At 44.5% G+C, this 23,116-nt stretch overlaps 1 protein-coding gene across 1 annotated transcript in view; it reads left to right on the forward strand.

Annotated features, from left to right (window-relative positions):
* Positions 1-16,240, forward strand: part of GINS1 (GINS complex subunit 1) — a 48,349-nt gene extending 32,109 nt beyond the window's left edge. Inside the window, exons 5-7 of the mRNA XM_073627991.1 lie at positions 6,060-6,176; positions 6,873-6,947; positions 16,086-16,240. Of these exons, the coding sequence (XP_073484092.1) occupies positions 6,060-6,176; positions 6,873-6,947; positions 16,086-16,154 (261 nt within the window). The 3' untranslated portion in view covers positions 16,155-16,240. The remainder of the gene's footprint in view (positions 1-6,059; positions 6,177-6,872; positions 6,948-16,085) is intronic.
* Positions 16,241-23,116: the final 6,876 nt, after the last annotated feature.

Raw genomic sequence — 23,116 nt, forward strand, 5'->3', positions numbered from 1 at the left:
CTTTGTTATATATATATATATATATATATATATATATATATATATATATATATATATATATATATATATATATATATATATATATATAATATATTTTCACATTTTTTGATGTATTATATTTATTTTTATTTTTCATTTTTGTTGCAATATTAAAAATGTTAATCTCTGGAAAGTATATGTTGAGCCGTTAGAATACAGGTTAATAGTGGGACCAGTATGTGCATATTTATAAATTTTTCCAAAAAAAAACAATTAGTGTCTTGGGGGGGGTCACCGACCCGGATGCTGGCTTAGATTCCAATAGGAAGTGGGAAAAGAAAGCATGCGGCCGAGCGTTAACGGTGACGTCCTTTGCTGACAGCTCGGACCTCACGTTCTCTCATTAACACCAAAGCGCATGCGCGCTACCCAGGCTTTGGTCCACAATATCCCCAAGCAAATGTCCGCAATAACAACTTAATTGGACAATTCCATTAGGCTTCGGTCCCCAAAACCTTTACAAAAATGGCCGCCGATTCATTAGTAATTGCACCTATTACGGGCCACACTATTTAAACTCAGGAGGTGTAGCAAGATGAACGCCCCAGTAAAAGTCTGACGACGAAATGCGGGTAGGGCGGGCTACAGACATCTTGCAGCACCTCTAACAAAGGGATTTTGATACCTTTTTCTTATGCTCGGTTTTTCATTTGAAATGTGGGTACAAATATTTATTAAGCTTTAATAAAAGTTCTCTTACGGTTTTACGCGATGGGTATCCCTTCTTTCCTTCACATGTAAATACCACACCACAACATGCAAGTAAAGTTTGGGGGACATCCTTGATTGCTACACAGTGGCAGACACTGTGACTGCCTATACCCCTGCAGGGGAAAGAAAATCCGGTGAGTGCAAGCATTGTCAGAGCATGCAGATAAGGCACTAATTAAAGAACTAGCACCTGGATAAGAAGTTTTCCTACAGAAATTTGATCCTCAGAGATTGAACACCTCAAAACACTCCAAAAAGAACTTTTTTCTCACAAACGGAACTTTTCCTATCCAATAATACTGGTTACAACACATCAGTCACTATTTATGTTGGATAATTTGTATAATTTTGTATGAATTTGAATTATTTAGCACTGGTCACTTTATGGCACTTATTGATTTTGCACAATGCACTTTGTTGAATGATTGAAGCACCCTATGTTGCAATTTCACCTTTATTAGTAAGAATCTAGCACCAGTCACAGATTTTAAATATAAAAATATTTACCAGTCACAGATTTTAAATATAAAAATATTCACTTTTTTAATTTTTTTTTTTTTGGCACACACAGGTTTATAATAACCACCTTTAGAAGTAATACTCTAAGAATTATGTATACCAGGTAACACATAGAGCTGTTGTTCATTATAAGGAAATAAATCCTTTTCTATCTCCATAAGGGCAGCGCCATAACTACTCCTGCTTTCTTACCTTGTAAAACAACCCATTCAGTTTAAAATAGAAATGAAAGGCAAAACGTGTATAAAATTTAAAGAAAAAGTTATAAATACTGGTTTTATTTTTAAATAATTATTATTATTATAAATAATAATAAGTGTTCACATTCCTTCTGTTCTCAGTGGCACGAGCTGAGGGGAGGAGAAAAAGCAGCACACTGATGTTCCCAGTGAATGACTGTGCAGGGGGGAGGTGTTTAAGGACAAGTCTGATCATTGGAGGAGAGCAGGCTGAGTTTGCAGTAAAGCCAGATAACTTACCATGCTGTGCTCTCATGCCTAGTGTGGTCAGCTTTTATTGGAAAGCAAGGGACTGGCAGGAACACCAGGGATTTCACACATCTGAAGCAATACGAAGAGAACAGGATACTTTCTCATTCAAGCACATGGTACAGCAGCCACATATCAGGAATATGAAATGTTGGTTTTACATAATTATCAAAGTGCCTGAAATAACAGATTCCGATGTTGCCATTGGCATCCAGACTTTTTTGTAAAAAAAAAAAAAAAAAAAAAAAACCCCGGAAAAAGAACTAACATGGCAACACAGGCAGTCCTGCTTTTTGAAATAATTATGGGGTATTCCTGCGCTATCGTGAACGGGGTTAGGGAGAAAGGAGGAGGGAAACCCAATCTCAATAAAAGAAGGAAAAGCAGCCTACACCGAATGGGGGTACAGCCTGTCCCCGGTTTAAAAAGAAATGGAATAGAATGTGGTGCTGCGCTAATCCCAATGAGATAGGCGTATATTGGCTCTGTACTAGTGAGTATCTTATAGTACACCCAAATTTAATCTTTGCAACTGTAACAGAGCAGTGGAAAAATAACCTAATGTGACAGTTGTATAATTATGTGCTGATGGTGTGTATGATCAAATAATCGTAATATAGATACACGATAAGTGCTAATAAATATAGCGTGCAAAGTGATCAGTGCTTGAACATCATGGTAGCAAACATAAATATATAAGTGAATAAATATAGCATAAATAAATATAGCAGCTGGCTCAAACTATCGCCAGTCGCCAACTGGCTTAATTAAATATAAATCAACACATTCACAAGTGCATATATAACTAAAGTGTTAAAAGTGCATACAGTGAAGGTTAAATGAGGCTAAGTGCTTGAAAGTTCATTAATATGCATGCAAATCTTGCGTGCAAAGTATTATCAGGTGCAGTGCTTCGTACGGCAAAAAAACAATCAATCAAAGTCCATAAAACGTGTAATCACTTCCGTGCTGAACATGGGTGACAATGGTGGTTAATCTTCATGCAACAACGTGCACATAGGTGGGCAGTGGCCCCTTACCTGAGGGTAATGGGGTAATCACGTTTAGCCATTTAGAGGCATGGCAGCCTTTGTAGAGACCATGGGTATAATCTGCTGTGAAGGATGGTAGAAATATGGTCCTATCCTGATCACTTCTCTTGTAGGGGCGTCTGGTCCTTTCAAGTAGTGTCCCGGGGTCACCCAGATAGATTAAGAAAGGAAGCCCACAATAGTGTAGTATTGTATGGAAGCGTACCACTTTTATTAAAATATAAAATTCTGTACTCACATAAAACGTATAAAACCGGGTGGAGATCCGATGAGCGGCGAGCTCGTAATGCAATAACTGTCAGAGAGTGCCTGTCCTGTCCCTACGCGTGACGTCACGGTCACGTGACTTCTTCAGGGGATGCAGGGAGGCACTATCGATGTCTTTAAATAGCTCCCCATAGACTATAATGGGCGGCCATTTTCCCGGAGCCGCCAGGAAGTATTCCGGCGGCCATTTTGCCTGGGACTGGTGGGCGCAGCTGGGATGTCAGTCGGCCAGTCACAGTGACAGGGGCGGGCGCCTCACAGTAGCAGCCACGCCTCATCTGGCCAGCCCACATACACATCCCTTGTAACTGTCAGCAGAGGGGGAAATGAGCATAAAATACCGGCCAACCAAGTGACCGATCGTCTGTGTATGGCGGTGGATATCTCATCAGCCTACACAGATCGATAATCGGGCAGGGGACATGGAGCTTCAGACATGTTTTACAATTAGGACATATTAAAACAGGTTAAGGTAGAAGATACAGATATGTAAATACATTAAATGGCTGTATTGTATGTCCATAAAAAAAAATATATATATAGAAAAACGTATATTTTATTAAAAAATATAAAAAAATTAAAAAGATAAAAACGGAATGGGGAATTAAAATGATTGTATATATACAAAACCGCACGGTCTGGGACAGGCATCTAGACACACTAGAACAATATAAAAATGGATACAAACTAACATATGCATAGTCTCATCATACAAAAGTGCTAATACCAAGTAAAAATATAATGACTACTGGTGTTGTGTGGACGTATGTGGCAGAGAGAGGTACATGCGCCTACATGCCAGCACTGTATGGGGATGCTGGCGGCGTGTGTAGAGGGGATATAAAAAACTCATCAAAGTGGACAAATTAAAATTTACCATTTAAAAATTACTCGGGAAACAATTTAAGTCAAATTCTATGTTGAGGCCTCTTGGCGAGAAGGTGTCCATGGTGAAAATCCACCTGGACTCCATTTGGCTCAAAGTCCTAACCTTGTGTCCCCCCCGCCAGTGCCTCACATAGGGTTCAATGCTGGCATGTAGGCGCGTGGTGGAGACCACATAACGTAGGGAATCCCACCACTGCCAAATAGAGAAGCATTTGCTATACACACCCACCGCTCTTTCTATATCCCTAGGTGTATCAATGTATGGATTACCTCTCTCTGCCACATACGTCCACACAACACCAGTAGTCATTATATTTTTACCTGGTATTAGCTTTTGTATGATGAGACTATGCATATGTTAGTTTGTATCCATTTTTATATTGTTCTAGTGTGTCTAGATGCCTGTCCCAGACCGTGCGGTTTTGTATATATTTTATATATACAATCATTTTAATTCCCCATTCCGTTTTTATCTTTTTAATTTTTTAATATTTTTTAATAAAATATACGTTTTTCTATATATATATTTTTTATGGACATACAATACAGCCATTTAATGTATTTACATATCTGTATCTTCTACCTTAACCTGTTTTAATATGTCCTAATTGTAAAACATGTCTGAAGCTCCATGTCCCCTGCCCGATTATCGATCTGTGTAGGCTGATGAGATATCCACCGCCATACACAGACGATCGGTCACTTGGTTGGCCGGTATTTTATGCCTATTTCCCCCTCTGATGACAGTTACAAGGGATGTGTATGTGGGCTGGCCAGATGAGGCGTGGCTGCTACTGTGAGGCGCCCGCCCCTGTCACTGTGACTGGCCGACTGACATCCCAGCTGCGCCCACCAGTCCCAGGCAAAATGGCCGCCGGAATACTTCCTGGCGGCTCCGGGAAAATGGCCGCCCATTATAGTCTATGGGGAGTTATTTAAAGACATCGATGGTGCCTCCCTGTATCCCCTGAAGAAGTCACGTGATCGTGACGTCACGCGTAGGGACGGGACAGGCACTCTCTGACAGTTATTGCATTACGAGCTCGCCGCTCGTCGGATCTCCACCCGGTTTTATACGTTTTATGTGAGTACAGAATTTTATATTGTAATAAAAGTGGTACGCTTCCATACAATATTACACTATTGTGGGCTTCCTTTCTTAATCTATCTGGGTGACCCCGGGACACTACTTGAAAGGACCAGACGCCCCTACAAGAGAAGTGATCAGGATAGGACCATATTTCTACCATCCTTCACAGCAGATTATACCCATGGTCTCTACAAAGGCTGCCATGCCTCTAAATGGCTAAACGTGATTACCCCATTACCCTCAGGTAAGGGGCCACTGCCCACCAATGTGCACGTTGTTGCATGAAGATTAACCACCATTGTCACCCATGTTCAGCACGGAAGTGATTACACTTTTATGGACTTTGATTGTTTTTTTGCCGTACGAAGCACTGCACCTGATAATACTTTGCACGCAAGATTTGCATGCATATTAATGAACTTTCAAGCACTTAGCCTCATTTAACCTTCACTGTATGCACTTTTAACACTTTGGTTATATATGCACTTGTGAATGTGTTGATTTATATTTAATTAAGCCAGTTGGCGACTGGCGATAGTTTGAGCCAGCTGCTATATTTATTTATGCTATATTTATTCACTTATATATTTATGTTTGCTACCATGATGTTCAAGCACTGATCACTTTGCACGCTATATTTATTAGCACTTATCGTGTATCTATATTACGATTATTTGATCATACACACCATCAGCACATAATTATACAACTGTCACATTAGGTTATTTTTCCACTGCTCTGTTACAGTTGCAAAGATTAAATTTGGGTGTACTATAAGATACTCACTAGTACAGAGCCAATATACGCCTATCTCATTGGGATTAGCGCAGCACCACATTCTATTCCAGTCCTGCTTTTTGGACCCTCTGAGAAATAGGACACTGTAAATACTCTTTTGGTGAACTGATCTGGGGAGCTAAATGACTTGGTGTGTTGTGGTACTTTAACAGGAAACTGTCTTCAGCTTATTGCACATAAAACTCTTGTTCTCTCCCTTTCGAATAGACTGACTGGTTTAATCAGTATAAGAAATCCCTGGCAACCTATATGAGGTCTCTGGGAGGCGAAGAAGGTCTGGACATAACACAAGATATGAAGCCTCCTAAAAGCCTATACATAGAGGTACATAGATAAAAATCATTGTGAGAAATGATGGAGAAAATGAATTCATGTAATTCTAGTGTGTGTGCACGGTTGGGGAATTATTGTTCTTGTACAGGATTTGTATAGCGCCGGTGTTTTGCAATACAATTTGATTCAATAGGGTTGCTTTTGGGAGCTTTAAATTTAAAAGGAGAGGCCGGTGGTACAAAAGGTAATAACTCAACAGCAGTTTTTACCTCTGTGCTTTTGTCTGGGGGGGGGGAAAAATTGGCTTCTATTTTAAAGATTGTCTGTGTATATCACTTATAAAAAAAAACCTGTTCAAATGAGCATTGGAAATCCTTTTTTTTGTTTTTGTTTTTAAAGTTATGGAAACATACTAGAGTTGCTAGTAATTTGGCTGATGTGAGAGTTTTCCAGTTTGGCAATGCTGAGGTTAATCACAGGATAAAGATGGGCCTAAATATCAGAAATTTTACACGTTTTGTATTTACTTATTTTATAGAGCTAAATGAAAAGGCTATGGTTTTCTTCTGCTTCTGTTCACTAGTTGGCACAACATTTGAGTCAGAAATACATTTATACTTGCAAACATTGGTTAGTGACTTGATTGGACATCAACTCTTGGTGCAATCCTGCTGTTTGTGTATTATAACATTACCCTATAGTTATCAGTGTAATTATTTGGTTCAGCTTTATTTGTCTCTTCTCTAGGTGCGCTGCTTAAGAGATTATGGTGAATTTGAAATTGAAGATGGCACAACAATTTTGCTAAAGAAAAATAGCCAGGTAGGAATGCATAGAATAAGCTGGACAACTTATAAAAATGCTGCTTCAAGTTTACCTAAAGGCCGTTTTTGTGTGTGGGTTTTTTTTTTTTTTTTGGGGGGGGGGGTTATACCGATACCGAGCATTTGCCCAAGTACTTGTACTCGGGCAAATGCTCTGATGCTTCACCTGATACCTAGACAGTGGAGGGGGAGTTACAAGCACCGGGTTATACCGATACCGAGCATTTGCCCAAGTACTTGTACTCGGGCAAATGCTCTGATGCTTCACCTGATACCTAGACAGTGGAGGGGGAGTTACAAGCACCGATTTCAATAAAGCCTGACAGTCGTTTCTCCACTCCCCCCCCCCCCCCCCCCTTATCAGCTGCTTTAGTGAAATCTACACAGCGGTGATCAGTGCTTGTAACTGCCCCCAAAGCCGCACCGATCACCGCTGACTGTCCCTGTATCCTCCTTTAGTCCCCCTCTGTTCTGCTGCTGTCCCCCTCCGTGCTGCTGTCCCCCTCTGTTCTCCTCCTCTGCCTACCCCCCCCCCCCATTCTGCTGTTCTCCGTTCTTCTCCTCTGCCCCCTCCGTTCTTCTCCTCTGCCCCCTCCGTTCTTCTCCTCTGCCCCCTCCGTTCTTCTCCTCTGCCCCCTCCGTTCTTCTCCTCTGCCCCCTCCGTTCTCCTCAGTTCTGCTGTCCCCTCTGTGCCGCTGGCCCCCTCTGCCCCCTCTGTGCCGCTGGCCCCCTCTGCCCCCTCTGTGCCGCTGGCCCCCTCTGCCCCCTCTGTGCCGCTGGCCCCCTCTGCCCCCTCTGTGCCGCTGGCCCCCTCTGCCCCCTCTGTGCCGCTGGCCCCCTCTGCCCCCTCTGTGCCGCTGGCCCCCTCTGTGCCGCTGGCCCCCTCTGCCCCCTCTGTGCCGCTGGCCCCCTCTGCCCCCTCTGTGCCGCTGGCCCCCTCTGTGCCGCTGGCCCCCTCTGCCCCCTCTGTGCCGCTGGCCCCCTCTGCCCCCTCTGTGCCGCTGGCCCCCTCTGCCCCCTCTGTGCCGCTGGCCCCCTCTGCCCCCTCTGTGCCGCTGGCCCCCTCTGCCCCCTCTGTGCCGCTGGCCCCCTCTGCCCCCTCTGTGCCGCTGGCCCTCTGTGCCGCTGGCCCCCTCTGCCCCTGGCCCCCTCTGCCCCCTCTGTGCCGCTGGCCCCCTCTGCCCCCTCTGTGCCGCTGGCCCCCTCTGCCCCCTCTGTGCCGCTGGCCCCCTCTGCCCCCTCTGTGCCGCTGGCCCCCTCTGCCCCCTCTGTGCCGCTGGCCCCCTCTGCCCCCTCTGTGCCGCTGGCCCCCTCTGCCCCCTCTGTGCCGCTGGCCCCCTCTGCCCCCTCTGTGCCGCTGGCCCCCTCTGCCCCCTCTGTGCCGCTGGCCCCCTCTGCCCCCTCTGTGCCGCTGGCCCCCTCTGTGCCGCTGGCCCCCTCTGTGCCGCTGGCCCCCTCTGCCCCCTCTGCGCCGCTGGCCCCCTCTGCCCCCTCTGTGCCGCTGGCCCCCTCTGCCCCCTCTGCGCCGCTGGCCCCCTCTGCCCCCTCTGCGCCGCTGGCCCCCTCTGCCCCCTCTGCGCCGCTGGCCCCCTCTGCGCCGCTGGCCCCCTCTGCGCCGCTGGCCCCCTCTGCGCCGCTGGCCCCCTCTGCGCCGCTGGCCCCCTCTGCCCCCTCTGCGCCGCTGGCCCCCTCTGCCCCCTCTGCGCCGCTGGCCCCCTCTGCGCCGCTGGCCACCTCTGCCCCCTCTGCGCCGCTGGCCCCCTCTGCCCCCTCTGCGCCGCTGGCCCCCTCTGCCCCCCTGGCCCCCTCTGCGCCGCTGGCCCCCTCTGCGCCGCTGGCCCCCTCTGCCCCCTCTGCGCCGCTGGCCCCCTCTGCCCCCTCTGCGCCGCTGGCCCCCTCTGCCCCCTCTGCGCCGCTGGCCCCCTCTGTCCCCCTCTGCGCCGCTGGCCCCCTCTGTCCCCCTCTGCGCCGCTGGCCCCCTCTGTCCCCCTCTGCGCCGCTGGCCCCCTCTGCCCCCCTCTGTGCTGCTGCCCCGCTCCCCCCTTTCCTTTGCCCCCTCGATCTTTCAGGATGGAGAGCGGAGGTAGGAGCCAGTAAATCTGGCTTCTTCCTTTCCTGAATGAACAGTCAGTGATAACTGACTGTCCATTCACATAACTGAAACATCGTAACCTGTGTTTACGATGCCGCAGTTTATGAATGGAGAGGAGCCTCTGTCTCCTCTCCATTCATTTTGAGTGCAGCTGAGGCTGCTGAGAAGGGGACTGGGAAACGTGTCCTCAGTCCCTTTCCCTGTCTCAAAGGGGAGATGTCAGGGGTCTATTAAGACCCCTGATATCTTACCAAAGCCCCCCAACAAGGCTAATAATAATTTAAAAAAAAAAAAAAAGAATTGCAATAAAAAAAAAAAAAAATGATTTAAAAAAAAAAAAGAAAGAAAGCATTGAAAAAACAAAATAAAATTGTAAAAACAAAAAAACTAGTGACACACGTGCCACTGTCACATGACATAAAAAAAAGTATCGGGTATCGGCGAGTACTTGAAAAAAAGTATCGGTACTTGTACTCAGTCTTATAGTGGTATTTTTTTTATTATACACATTTTAGAAAGAGAGTGGCGATGGGTTTAAAACCCCTGTCAGGTTTTCATTGCTGTCTTTGTCACCGTTAAGGAGGTTTACTCTGAAATTGTCCTGATAACCAATGTCATTGGGAGTGAAATCCAAAATGGAGTTGCCAGGAACTGCGGGAAAATCTTCCAACAAAATACTAGTTCCTGTGACCGCTACTTAAATAGGGGGTTTCCCATTTATTAGTAAGATTTTCCTGCCTCCCATTAAAGTGGATGTAATTGAATAGAAGACACTCATGTGAGGGAAGACAAAAATAGCTGCACACCCCGAATGAGAATATCAAGAGGATTGTCCCCCATGAGGGGTTTTCTAGGCAGCAAAAAATATACTAAAAAAATATCGTAATTGAAATTTTATTTATAACAAAGTATCAAAAATTGTTGCTCTGGACATAGTCAAAACATGAGCTAAATGGTCGGCACAGTCAATAAGGGAGCCTGCTGCTCATGCGTGCCTTACGAGGAGTCACACTACCGGTAATCCTAAAGGTTCAGGGAGGCTGAGGAGAGGCATGAGCAATGCCTGTGGTAGAGGTATTATGTGTAATGAATAGACAGCTCAAGAGGATAATTAAAGAATTTTCCTATGTGTTTATATATTATCTATACACTATAAGTGTGCTGGGTATCAAATATTGCAACTAGATGGTTTGAATGGTAGAGACAGGAAAGGAAGAAAAAGAAGATGGGGAAGAAAACCAAGGTGAGAAAATAACTAGTGGGGAAAGGGGAAAGAAGGTATGGGGTGGGATGGGGGGAAAAAAAAAAGGGGGAAGGAAAGGGGAGCTGTGGTGTAAAAGTGAGGGAAAATAAGGGAAGGAAAAAAGGGGAGAAGAAAAAGAAGACACAGACCAGAGCTAGTAGCAGTGGATTGAATATAAGGTTAAGACAAAATGTAAAGGATGAGGTTTAATGACTGTCTGAATATGAATAGACCAGGTGAGTATGAAAAGGAAAGTGAAAATGGAAGTGACAGTGCGAATGAGTGTGCAGATGAAAAAAAAAAAAAAAAAAAAACAAGCCGTAACCGACCACACCAACAATGAACAATGAGCCTCATACAACAACAAAAACACCCAAGAGAACATGAATCTGGAGAAAAGTGGAAAAGTGCATAGGGTAGATAAACTACAATGAATTCATACTTTATATTATGGATAATTCACTCACTGATATAATTTTTGATGTTGTAGATCGTCCCATGCACACACTAAGGTGGAACACCCACGGGTGCTCCTTTCTCCTTAATTGGAATTATTATCCTTACATTCACCAAGGTAAATTAATTGTAATTTATCTACCCTATGCACTTTTCCACTTTCACATTTCTCCAGATTCACGTTTCCCTGGGTGTTTTTGTTGTATGAGGCTCATTGTTCATTGTTGGTGTGGTCGGTCACGGCTTGCCGTTTTTTTTTGTTTTTTTTTTTTTTTTTTTTTTCCCCCATCTGCACACTCATTCGCACTCACTTCCATTTTCACTTTCCTTTTCATCCTCACCTGGTCTCTTCATATTCATACAGTCATTTACCCTCATCCTTCACATGTTTTCTTAACCTTATATTCAATCCACTGCTACTAGATCTGGTCTGTGTCTTTTTTCTTCTCTCCCTTATTTTCCCTCACTTTTACACCACAGCTCCCCTTTCCTTCCCCCTTTTTATTTTTTATTTTTTTTTTCCCATCCCACCCATACCTTCTTTTTCCTTTCCCCACCAGTTATTCCTCACCTTGGTTTTCTTCCCCATCTTCTTTTTCTTCCTTTCCTGTCTCTCTGATTCAGACCATCTAGTTGCAATATTTGATACCCAGCACACTTATAGTGTATAGATAATATATAAACACATAGGAAAATTCTTGAATTATCCCCTTGAGCTGTCTATTCATTACACATAATATTGCTCATTCCTCTCCTCAGCCTCCTTGAACCTTTGGGATTACCATTAGTGTGACTGCTCGTAAGGCACGCATGAGCAGCAGGCTCCTTTATTGACTGTGCCGACCATTTAGAGACGTTGGGATCGAGCAAGGGGTTTTCACACAGAGGCTACTTAATATGGCTTAATACAATGTGATCGGTAAATATACGAAAATACCTATTACTGTTTTTCTTATCTTTTAATTAAGAATTTCAATATATGTTAACATTTTCAGAGTTTACAAAAACCTCTGAAGACCCGTTGGGGTCGAAATGCGTCAGATTTCACATACAAGACTCGTGTACCATTTTTCTCCATGGTGTTTGATCATTGTATACTGTCATGTCAGTGACGTTATTATTTGTGTACCATAGCTCATGTTTTGACTATGTCCAAAGCAGCAATTTTTGATACTTTGTTATAAATAAAATTTCAATTACGATATTTTTTTAAATATTTTTTGCTGCCTAGAAAACCCCTCATGGGAGACAATCCTCTCTTTTAAAGTGGATGTAGACCTTCACATATACCCAGTAAAGTGAACAGCCCCAGATGATACAGTGGGATGAAACAAATCTCCCTACATAAGTTTTACATGTATATCTGCTGTCTTCATCTTTTTATATCTTTTAGGAAGTGCACATCCTGTTACAGATTTTCTCTTCCTGTTCAGCACTGGGAGTGTATTATTGGCATACAGCTAAGACAGCTGATTGGAGGAAAGGCAGACACCCCCCAACTCCACATTGGCAAAGAAAGGAAGTACAGTAATACTCTTTGATTACAAGCATAATTCGTTCCAGAAGCATGCTTGTAATCCAAAGCACTCGTATATCAAAACGAGTTTCCCCATAATAAATAATGGAAACTTAGATGATTTGTTTCACAACCACTGCTGGTGTATGCAGTACTGTATTTGGCCAGAGGTGCACGGGCGCTGGTGACCCTCAGACACTCGGGAACTGTTGACACCCTCAGGTGCTCCGACGCACGTTACGCCGCCCCACCCAGCTGGGAGTGTCTCCAAGTTCTCCAGGAAGCGCTGGGAGCCACCAGCACTCCAGGACCTCTTGCGAAACGTTCATGTACCGCGTTACTCGCAAACCGAGGTATCGCTGTAATGTACAGAGCTCTGCTGTGAGAAGGCAAGCTCTCTCCTAATCTATTTATAGCAACCTCCCAGACACAAAAACTTCAGGCTGCTTTTATCTCTTTTTGGATAACTTGTCAGAAGTTATCATGCTGTTAACAGAGCTACAGAACAGAAGAAACGCATGGGACTCAGTGATTTGACGAGAGATAAGAAAACCCTACAGATATGTGCTCAGTTCAAATTTCATGAATCGGGTTTACATCCACTTTAAGGCCTCAAGCAAATGCACACACGCATTTAGTGTTTTTTTTTTTTTAATTCTGGCTACTGAAATAAACGCTGAAGTGCTAAATGCGCCTCCTGGATGCACTGGCAGTGGGGTTTTTATTTTCCTGCGGCCAAACGTTGCTAAAAACTTGTGTGTGCATGGACACATAAGCTAACATGCTGGGAAGATTGAGGCAGGGAAAAAAATGCCAGACACCCCTAGAAGCAGCTATAAAAACATCCATTGTGCATGAAGCCTAAATCTAAAGGTCGGGAAGTGAAGAGAAATCTTCCTGAAAAACATAAGAGGGAGAAATTTATATAGAATAAATATTTGTACATTTTTAAATTGAGCCTTTTTGCGAAGCAGTGGTAATTGAAGGTGTGCAAAACTGTAAATAAGAACATGTGCCAAAAATCTGGAGATTGGCTTTGGACCAATGTATTGTGGTAACCCCAGTCTGCATGTGCCCTGTGTGTTGTAATAAAATGATGCAGGTAACATTTTAATGCAATGCAGCGCATAACATACTGCCACAAATAGTTAAATGTACTGTAAGATAAATTAAGCACTTCAATGAGCTGTAACAATGCAGTGCAAATGCACCCTTTTCGTTCACCTGCTGGTGTGAATGGAGTGCAATATACCAATACATGTAACATATATTACCACAATGTGTTTAATTTGTGTGGGGGTGTGTTTTTGATTTTCTTTTTTAAAACTGTATTGTCAATGGGCTTTGGGGAAGAATTCGTTTTGCAACAAAAAGCTTCAGTCCTCGATCTCTGTAACCCTGCACTCACTAAGGCTGAATATTGGAGTACTCTTGTGTGTTCATTCAAAAATGCAACAGATGGTAAACTTGTTTTTTAGTGCTGTCTCTTCAGTACTGATCACTCTGGTGTTCATTTAGGAAACCGTAAGATTGGTAAACATGAGAATTTTAGTGAATTTCTCTGGGCATTTAGCTTCTCAGCTGCTGGTCACAGCTATTCATTTAATCTGAAGAGTTTGGGGTACCCTTCTGCCAAAAGTTCATGGTCACTGAAGCGATCCTGAGCTTATAGCAGAAGGGAATGCAGTCAGTTTGGCCTACTGACCTGGCTAGTAAAAGGGTTAAAGAGAAGCCATAAGCATATATGTATCGCAATCAAAGGCCTTTTACATTTGATTAGTAAATGTGAGAAACAGTTGGAGACACCAAGCATTATACAGTGTATGAAAGACCAGAAGGAGTCTGAAGGTTGTGTTTGAGAATACTTCTGCAAACACAACTGAGCACAAGGGGTTCCCAGATCACTTCCATAAGGACGTGGATGAATGTATTTTACAAATACCTAAATAACTGCCCAGAGCCAGTAGTCTGTTACTTTTATGTCTCTCATGAGATGATTTCCTGTTAATGGCTGTAAATCTGTGTAGTCCTTTTTTTTTTTTTTCATTTTTTTTTTTTTTTTTGCATTGTGCAGTGTAACAGGCTGCTCTTTCAGCCTAAGGTCCCTATTTCTCTGGAGCGTCCTTTAGTGGTGGCAAAAAGCAGCCTCTTCAGAAATGCGGTGAAATGAAAAAGGATTGGTTATACCAGTTGTGGGAGACAAACAGTAACCTATAAGATAAGCTTAGTACACACAATGAGATTATCGGAAGAATGATCGTCCGTCCTTTTTTTATGCTAGTTTCCATGTCAAAGGAATAGGTTACTAAATTTGGAAGTGATGTAATGTGTTATAGTGTATTTGTATTTTCACACAAACTGTACTGATTAAGGCCGGATTTACACTGGTAGGACAAACGCTCCGACATTGAAAGCTCATGTTGCATGACGTGTGAAAATCAATGTTTCCCTATGGGAGCCGTCTTAGCTGGTCCGACACAAGTCTGTCCGACTTTGAAAGTCCTCCCTGCACTACTTTGAAGGGGAACTCCACGCCAAATATTTAAAAAAAAAAAAAAAAAAAGACATGGGTTCCCCCTCCAAGAGCATACCAGGCCCTTTGGTCTGGTATGGATTTTAGGGGGAACCCCAGCGCTCAAAAAACTGCGTGGGGGTCCCCCCCAAAATCCATACCCAGACCCTTATCCGAGCAAGCCGGCAGGTCAGAAAAGGGGGTGGGAGCGAGGCCCCCCCCCCCCTCAAACCATACCAGGCCGCAGGCCTCAACATGGGGGGTGGGTGCTTTGGGGCGGGGGGGCCCTGCCGCACTGCGCATCCAGCATTAGAGTGGAAGAGAGCGTCGAGTCAACATCAGAAGAACAACAGAGTGAGAAAGAGGGATCTGGGGATCTGATAAGCCCCCTGATAACCAATGGCCAGGGTTGTCTGGAAGAGTCCCTTGTCTTCATCAACATGGGGACAAGGTGCTTTGGGTTGGGGGACGCAGGCCCCCCCCCATGGTGAGGGCATGCGGCCTGGTACGGTTCAGGAGTGAGGGGGCTGCCCGCTCGTTCCCACCCCCTTTCCTGATTTGCCGGGCTGTGTATTCAAAAAAGGTCTGGTATGGATTCTGGAGGGGACCCCCACGCAGTTTTTTTTGGAGTGGGGGGGGGGTTCCCCTTAAAAACCATCCCAGACCAAAGGGCCTGGTATGCTTTTGGAGGGGGAACCCATGCTGTGTGCGTGTTTTTGTTTTTTTTGTTTTTACATTTTGCATGGAGTTCCCCCTAAAGATTCATAACAGACAGTGCCTGGTATTCTCAGGGTTCAAAGTCTGATCCCCGTTCATTAAAGTCGCAGGGCAAAGTCGGATCCAGTCATACCAGTGTTAATTTTGGCAGCAAATTTCGATTTTGTTTTAGTCTTAGGACTAAAATGGCATTTTAGTCTTCTGCAATTGTTTGTCGTATTTAGTCAACTAAATCTCCAGTACATTTTAGTCGACTAAAATCTAATGGGTGTAATTAAATTGTAATGCATTAGTTAAAAGTTCTCTAGATTTTTCACTCCAGCAGTATATAATGAGTTTGGAAATTGTAATGTGTTGTTATTTATGGTATTGAGGTATGAACATGCACTACAGACCAGTGTTAATTTTTTTTAGTCAAATTCCAGTTTAGTTTTAGTCTTAGTCTTTAGATATGAACACACACACACACTACATATGGCCTGTATCACGTATGGTTTTTGTAGCTATACAGTCAAGTACATTTTCCTATACTGTATGTTGGATGCTGGTTCTTGATCATGTCATTTAATGGTTCCTTTTTTTTTTTTTTCTCCCCCTCAGCATTTTCTGCCAAGATGGAAATGTGAGCAGCTGATCCGACAAGGTGTTCTAGAGCATGTGTTATCCTAGAAATTTGCATTTTTTTTCTAGTAATTTGTCCTGTATTATATAGTTTGTAAATATGGATTTGTACTTTGATAAAAATCAATTTGGGATTGGTGTTCATTTTCTTCTTTCTTTTAAAAGTCAACTTTCCAAAACAACCTTTCAAACTTGTTGCTGCCATAGGATACTACCAGTCAAAAAAAATATATTCCCTCGCCTAAAAAAAATGCATTGTGTAAGTTATGTACTGATGAAGTTCATGGATAGCATTCCACTCCAGAATTAACTATTTGCTTGTGTAAAAGTGGATTGTGCTTGTCCACATTTGTAATAGAACGTGCTCAAGTCTGCTTCATCAGTATTAACATTTAATGCGGAATCTCCAGCTTTTTTGCTTCAGTCTTGCAGTCATGCAGGCTCCACTTCTGTACTTAAGGTGGTTGTAAACCCCCCAAAAAAACAAACAAACCTGTAAGACAAAGGCATAATGAGCTAGTATGCATCACATACTAGCTCATTATGAAATACCTTGGATCTAAGATGTTGCAGCGGCCCCGCACACCGCTGTTACCGGCGACCTGTCTCCCGGAGTTCATTCTGGGTTTGTGGGCTCCAGCGCTTTGATTGGCCGGAGCTGCGATGACGTCATTCCCGTGCACGGGAGCCGCCGGTCACGGCACGATTGCTGAAGAAACGGCACAAGTGAGCTGTTTCTTCAGTGCGCATGCACTGATGTCTTCGGCGCAAGCGTAATATGGTAAATATCTCTTGAATAAGCTAAATAAAGTGATCTTGCGCAGACTAGCAAATATAAAAATTCCAAAAAGTGCAATCAAAAGGAAGTGAAAACTTCATATATAAGTTGAAGTAACTGTGCAACAATAGGTTACAACAAGGGACATGAAAATATAGACAATTGAAGACAAATATCCACTAAATAGGCAAAAAGTGAAAAAAAAAAACCCCAATACTGTGCAACAAAGTCGCATGTGCAAGATTGAATAACACTAATGGCAAATATGAAATAAGTCAAACCTAAAAGTCAATGTATGAAAAATATTAAAAAGTATAATGAATCGCATGTGCAAAAAACGCCAGCAAAATGCGTGTATGGGGCACATAAAATAGTTCACTTTGGAGGGACAGAGAGATAATACTCGTCTTCTATGGAGAGTATAAGGGTGATGAATGTTCATGAGAGCGTGCACAGATTCATTCCCGAACAATCATTCTCCCAGAACTCTCACCTCATGTATTGTAATGCACATGCGACTTTGCACAGTATTGGGGGGGGGGTTTTGCCTATTTAGTGGATAGTTGTCTTCAATTGTTTATATTTTCATGTCCCTTGTTGCGATTTTGTTGCCCAGTATTGGGGGGGGTTTGCGTTTTTGCCTATTTAGTGGATAGTTGTCTTCAATTGTCTATATTTTCATGTCCCTTGTTGTAACCTATTGTTGCACAGTTTTTTCAACTTGTATATGAAGTTTTCACTTCCTTTTGATTGCACATTGCACTTTTTGGAATTTGTATATTTGCTAGTCTGCGCGAGATCACTTTATTTATCTTATTCATTGTTAGGTGCTGTGTACACCATTCGGTTTTGCTGCAGATTCTTTTCACGTATTATTTTCACTCATCCACCTATTACTCAGAGTAGCGTGAGGGACACCCATACACTGTTCAAATATCTCTTGAACCCTGCAGGTTTAGTAGATATTTACAGTACCTACAGTTAAGCCTTAGTGTAGGCATACCTGTAGGTACAAGTGATGTAACTAGGTTTACAACTACTTTAAAGGGGTTCTAAAGCCTAAACCTTTTTCCTAAGTCATCTTCCAGGTCGGCTACGAGAGAGAGGGGTTCCTCCCACCCAGTACAGGAAACACATAATCCACATTATTTAAGGCAGTGGTAGACGACCTCAGACCTCCAGCTGTGATGAAACTACAAGTCCCATGAGGCATTGCAAGACCCTGACAATCACAGGCATGACTCCTAGAGGCAGAGGCATGATGGGATTTGTAGTTTCACCACAGCTGGAGTGCCGAGGTTGCCTACCACCGATTTTAAGGTATGCACCACGGTATACCCTCAGTTCTTGTGTTTTTACATTTGGCTTGCTCCGAGCACAGCTAATTACTTCTCTGGCATATTATTTGGTATGTTATTGGGCCATTATAGGTCCCTATGGGGTGTACTGCTCTCTACTACATTTTCAGCTGCCCACACTATACTTAGAAAAGAATTGGCCACTTTACCACCTGCCTTTACCTGCCTGAAATCTCGGCTTCACCTCTTCACTGCTTCACAACTGGACTTTTTTTTTTTTTTCCCCCTGTTTTTATTTTTTATTTTTTCTACATTCTTTCATTAAAACTTTTTCTCGAATCGTCTTCCAGGGCAGCATCCGAGAGATAGGCTCCTCCTCCCTAAAACAGGAAACACATTAGTCCACCATTATAAATTTCACAGTCTTACCTGTGTGCCTCAGTTGTTTTGTGTTTCCTCCGGACCCACAGGAGCTGCAAAAACGTTTGTTATTTTGTCACTTGTCTCTGTGCTTGTTGCAGGAGACCCCCTGCCAGCATCCCATACAGCCCAATGGGCCTTGGGAGGGCGAGCAGGCGCAGCACTGAGCAACTTTGCTCAAGCCTGAGATTTCGCCCCTACTGAGGGGTCTGCAGTCATCCCCCCAGGCTGCTGCTCTAGGGCCTGCCATTCTGTGCTTGCTTAACAGAGCACCCCCCTCACTGGCTTTCCGCTGGGGCCCGCCAGGGGGGATACATCAGATGCACTAGATGACCGCCGCCAGATCAGGTAGGTGAGTTTTTTCCTTCCATCCAGGTCCCTGGTGGCCGCGGCCGTTACCCCTAGCCAGGCTACTGATCCGGGCCGGCGCCCGCTCTCCGTGCGGCGCAGTGGCGTCCTTGCCGCTACACAGGCTGCTACATGGAGCCTGGGGGTGTACCAAGATGGCGCCGGGAGGAGGTTCTGTTTCTGGGTGGCGGCCATTTTCCCGTAGCCTATCTCCAGGAGGAGATAGAGCGGGACATCCAGGGGCAGGAATTAAAAAAAAAAAAAAAAAAAAGAATACAAATTAATTTTTGATGCGACCCTCCCTACCAGTATCATGGAGGAATATACTACAATGTAGCGGCATGTGCAGGTGTGTCCACCAACCTGCACGGGGTCAGCGGGGGGCGGGGCCGGAGCTTATGCAGGAAGCATTTAAAAAGGCCCTCTAAGCAGAGGATTCTGGTGGCTGATCATGTCTGACGCTTCCCCACCCTGCCCTGCCCTGCAGATCCTGCAAGTCAGGACAGCTCCAAGGTAAGCCAGAATACTCTTGAATTATCTCGGTCTTAACCTCTCTACAAGACTGCCTACCTACAGGCAGTCTTTGACCACCTGTCTCGCGGGGATTTTTTGTTCACTATGCTTGCTTCTAGGCAAAGACCCCTGAGGGAAGGTGAAAGGCAAAACATGTGCCTCATGCAGCCACAGGCTTTCCCCAGATTGGAAAAAGCCCCTGTGTCAGAAATGCATAGACAAAATGGTGGCCAAAGAATCACAGGGATTTTTAAAAGACCTGCTCAATTCTTTTATTGAAAAATTAGAAACACCATTAAGTGTCGCTCAGGCCAGTATCCCATCTACCAGCGGAACATACATTCCGAGGGATAACAAGGTACAGGCAGAACAAGAGGTGGATTCAGATGAATCCGAGCAATCTGAATCGGAAGACAGTATCTGTTCAGACTCAGAGGAGGAAGATGACACTACAGACTGCAACCTGTTTCCCTCAGAGGATACGGACAGTCTTCTTAAAGCCATCACTGACACTCTAGGCATTAAAGAACAGAAAACCGCAGAACTCACTATACATGACAGGATGTACAAGGGGCTACAGCCCAAGAAGCCAAGAACGTTCCCTGTACACCAAACCCTTAAAGACATAGTCAAAAAGGAATGGGAAGACCCAGAGAAAAAACTTTTTATACCCGCCACAATCAAACGCAGATACCCGTTTGCGGAAGCAGACATCAAAACCTGGGCTAAATGCCCCAAGGTGGATGCCTCTCTGGCAAAAATTACGAACAAATCTGACTTGGCATTTGACCCTAAGCGACCCCATGGACAAGAAAATAGAAGCCCTCCTGAAAAGGGCATGGGAAGCAGGGGCGGCAAACCTAAATCCGGCTATTGCTTCCACCTGCACAGCCCAAACCTTGCTAATCTGGTTAACCCAGCTGCAAGAACTACTGGAAAACAACACGCCCAGGGAAGAACTAATAAAAACCATCCCCACACTAACTAGAGCGGCAGCCTTCTTAGCAGATGCTTCAGCAGAAACTGTCAGAATATCCTCTAGGACAGTGTTTCTCAACTCCAGTCCTCAAGGCGCACCAACAGGTCATGTTTTCAGGATTTCCCTCAGATGAAACGGCTGTGGTAATTACTAAGGCAGTGAAACTGATCAAATCACCTGTGCAAAATAGTGGAAGACCTGTTGGTGCGCCTTGAGGACTGGAGTTGAGAAACACTGCTCTAGGACCACGGCACTACTGAACTCGGCCCGCAGAGCTCTGTGGTTGAAATCTTGGGGGGGGGGGATGCCCCTTCCAAGAACTGATTATGTGGGATCCCATTCACTGGAGACCTACTATTTGGACCTGAACTAGAAACAGTCCTGGATAGGACTGCAGCAAAAAATAAGGGGTTCCCTCAAATCAAGAAGAAACAAGGGAAGGCGCCCTTTCGGCATTTCAAGAAATTTAACAAGCCAGGGGCAAAAAAGCACTGGGGTCAACAAAACAAGAAAGGCAAAGGTGAATTCATCTTCAAGCATACTAACCAAAAGAACAAAAAACAATGACTGCCTTCAGGTGGGGGGCAGATTGGCGACTTTCTCCCACCAATGGGAGGAGATAACAGAAAACAGATTCATATTGCGCACCAGAACGGACGGCTACGCAATAGAATTCTCCACCCGCCCCCCAACCAAATACCTAGCAACCATGCTACCAAAGGACAGCGATCAAGCAAAAGTGTTTTTAGAATCCCTGCCGAAACTGCTGGATCAGAAGGTGATTCGTCACGTTCCTCAAGAGGAGGAACAAAAGGGCTTCTACTCACACATCTTCGCAAAAAGAAAACCATCAGGCAAACTAAGGCTGATACTAAACCTCAAACCTCTCAACCGAGGGATAAAATACAAGAGATTCAGAATGGAATCTATCTATTCGATCAGGAACATCCTACCGCGGGAGACATTCGTGGCAACACTAGACTTACAGGATGCCTACCTACATGTCCCCATAAGGGAGGATCACCAAAAGTTCCTGAGGTTCGCAATTCAGGGGCCAGCAGCTACTCTGCACCTACAGTACACAGCTCTCCCCTTCGGAATCTCTTCAGCACCAAGAATATTCTCAAAAATAATGGCGGAAGCACTAAAAGGTCTGAGACAGCAGGGTATTGGAATAATACCATACTTAGACGACCTACTGTTCTTTGCGGACTCGGCAGTAATCTTAGAAAACAATCTGCGCACAAGCATGACCTATCTGCAAAACCTGGGATGGATTGTAAACGCAGAAAAATCTCAAATTATCCCAAGCCAGAGAGTGGTATACTTGGGATATGTGCTGGACTCCAGACTGTCAAAAATTTTCCTAACAAAGGAAAAGGACGAAAAAATTACACAAGCAATTACCTCCCTGCTAAAGAATCATTCCACAACAATCAGGCACGGAATGTCCATACTAGGACTGATGACGTCTTCCATTCCAGCCATTACCTGGGCGCAAATTCACATGCGACCCTTACAGAACTACATTCTGTCCCAGTGGGGTGGCAGGCAAGCATCCCTAGACAAGTCCATTCTCGTCCCAGCCACAGTCAAACAAACACTCTACTGGTGGCTGAACCCACTTCGGGTCATCGAGAGGCGCAGATGGGCTCAAGTCAATCCTGTCAGGATCACCACCGATGCAAGCGCCCTGGGATGGGGAGCCCACATGGAAGGGCTGTACTCACAAGGGAAATGGACATCCAAATGGTCACAAGCCTCCTCAAACTTGAGAGAGCTGAAAGCTGTGGGGGAAGCGCTAAAAGCTTTCAAGCCAGCATTACAGGGGAGAGATGTAAAAGTACAATCAGACAACGCCATGACCGTCGCATACCTAAACAGAAAAGGTGGTACAAAATCCCAAAAATTGATGAGGCTGACGCAATCAATCCTACTATGGGCAGAAGCGAACACAAGATCGATATCCGGTATTCATCTGAAAGGAACAGACAATACATTAGCAGATTTCCTGAGCCGGAAAACGATAAAACAAACGGAATGGTCACTAAACCAAACAACCTTCACTCAAATCACTCAAAAGTGGGGAATACCCGAAGTAGACCTATTCGCTTCCAGGGCAAATGCAAAATCTCCGATATTCTTCTCCCTGGACCCTACAGATGGCAACAGCGGGGTGGATGCTTTCAACCAAAACTGGAAGTGGCATCTGTGCTATGCATTCCCTCCAACTGCCATAATCCCAAAGGTAATCCAAAAAATCAAGGCAGAGAAAACAACGGTGATACTAATAGCACCACACTGGCCCCAGAGAGCATGGTTCAGTCACTTGAAAAACCTCAGCATACAACCTCAGCTGACACTGACGGACCGCCCAGATCTACTGTCACAAGGCCCAGTCAACCACCCGAACCACAAAATCCTGAAGCTCTTGGCTTGGTTACTGAGAGGGTAAAACTCCAGAACAAAGGCCTGTCAGACAGAGTAATCAACACCATCTTAAACAGCAGAAAGCTGGTAACGAGAGCTATCTATGAGAAAATAAGGAAAAAATTTGTTTCTTGGTACAAAGACAGACCAACCTCCAACGGTGGGATAATTTCAATAGTTTTGGACTTCCTACAAGATGGTGCAGACAAAAACATATCACCTAGTACCCTGAAGGTACAAGTTG

The sequence above is a fragment of the Aquarana catesbeiana genome, linkage group LG04 (genome assembly GCF_042186555.1).
Source record: "Aquarana catesbeiana isolate 2022-GZ linkage group LG04, ASM4218655v1, whole genome shotgun sequence".
NCBI classification, from domain to species: domain Eukaryota; kingdom Metazoa; phylum Chordata; class Amphibia; order Anura; family Ranidae; genus Aquarana; species Aquarana catesbeiana.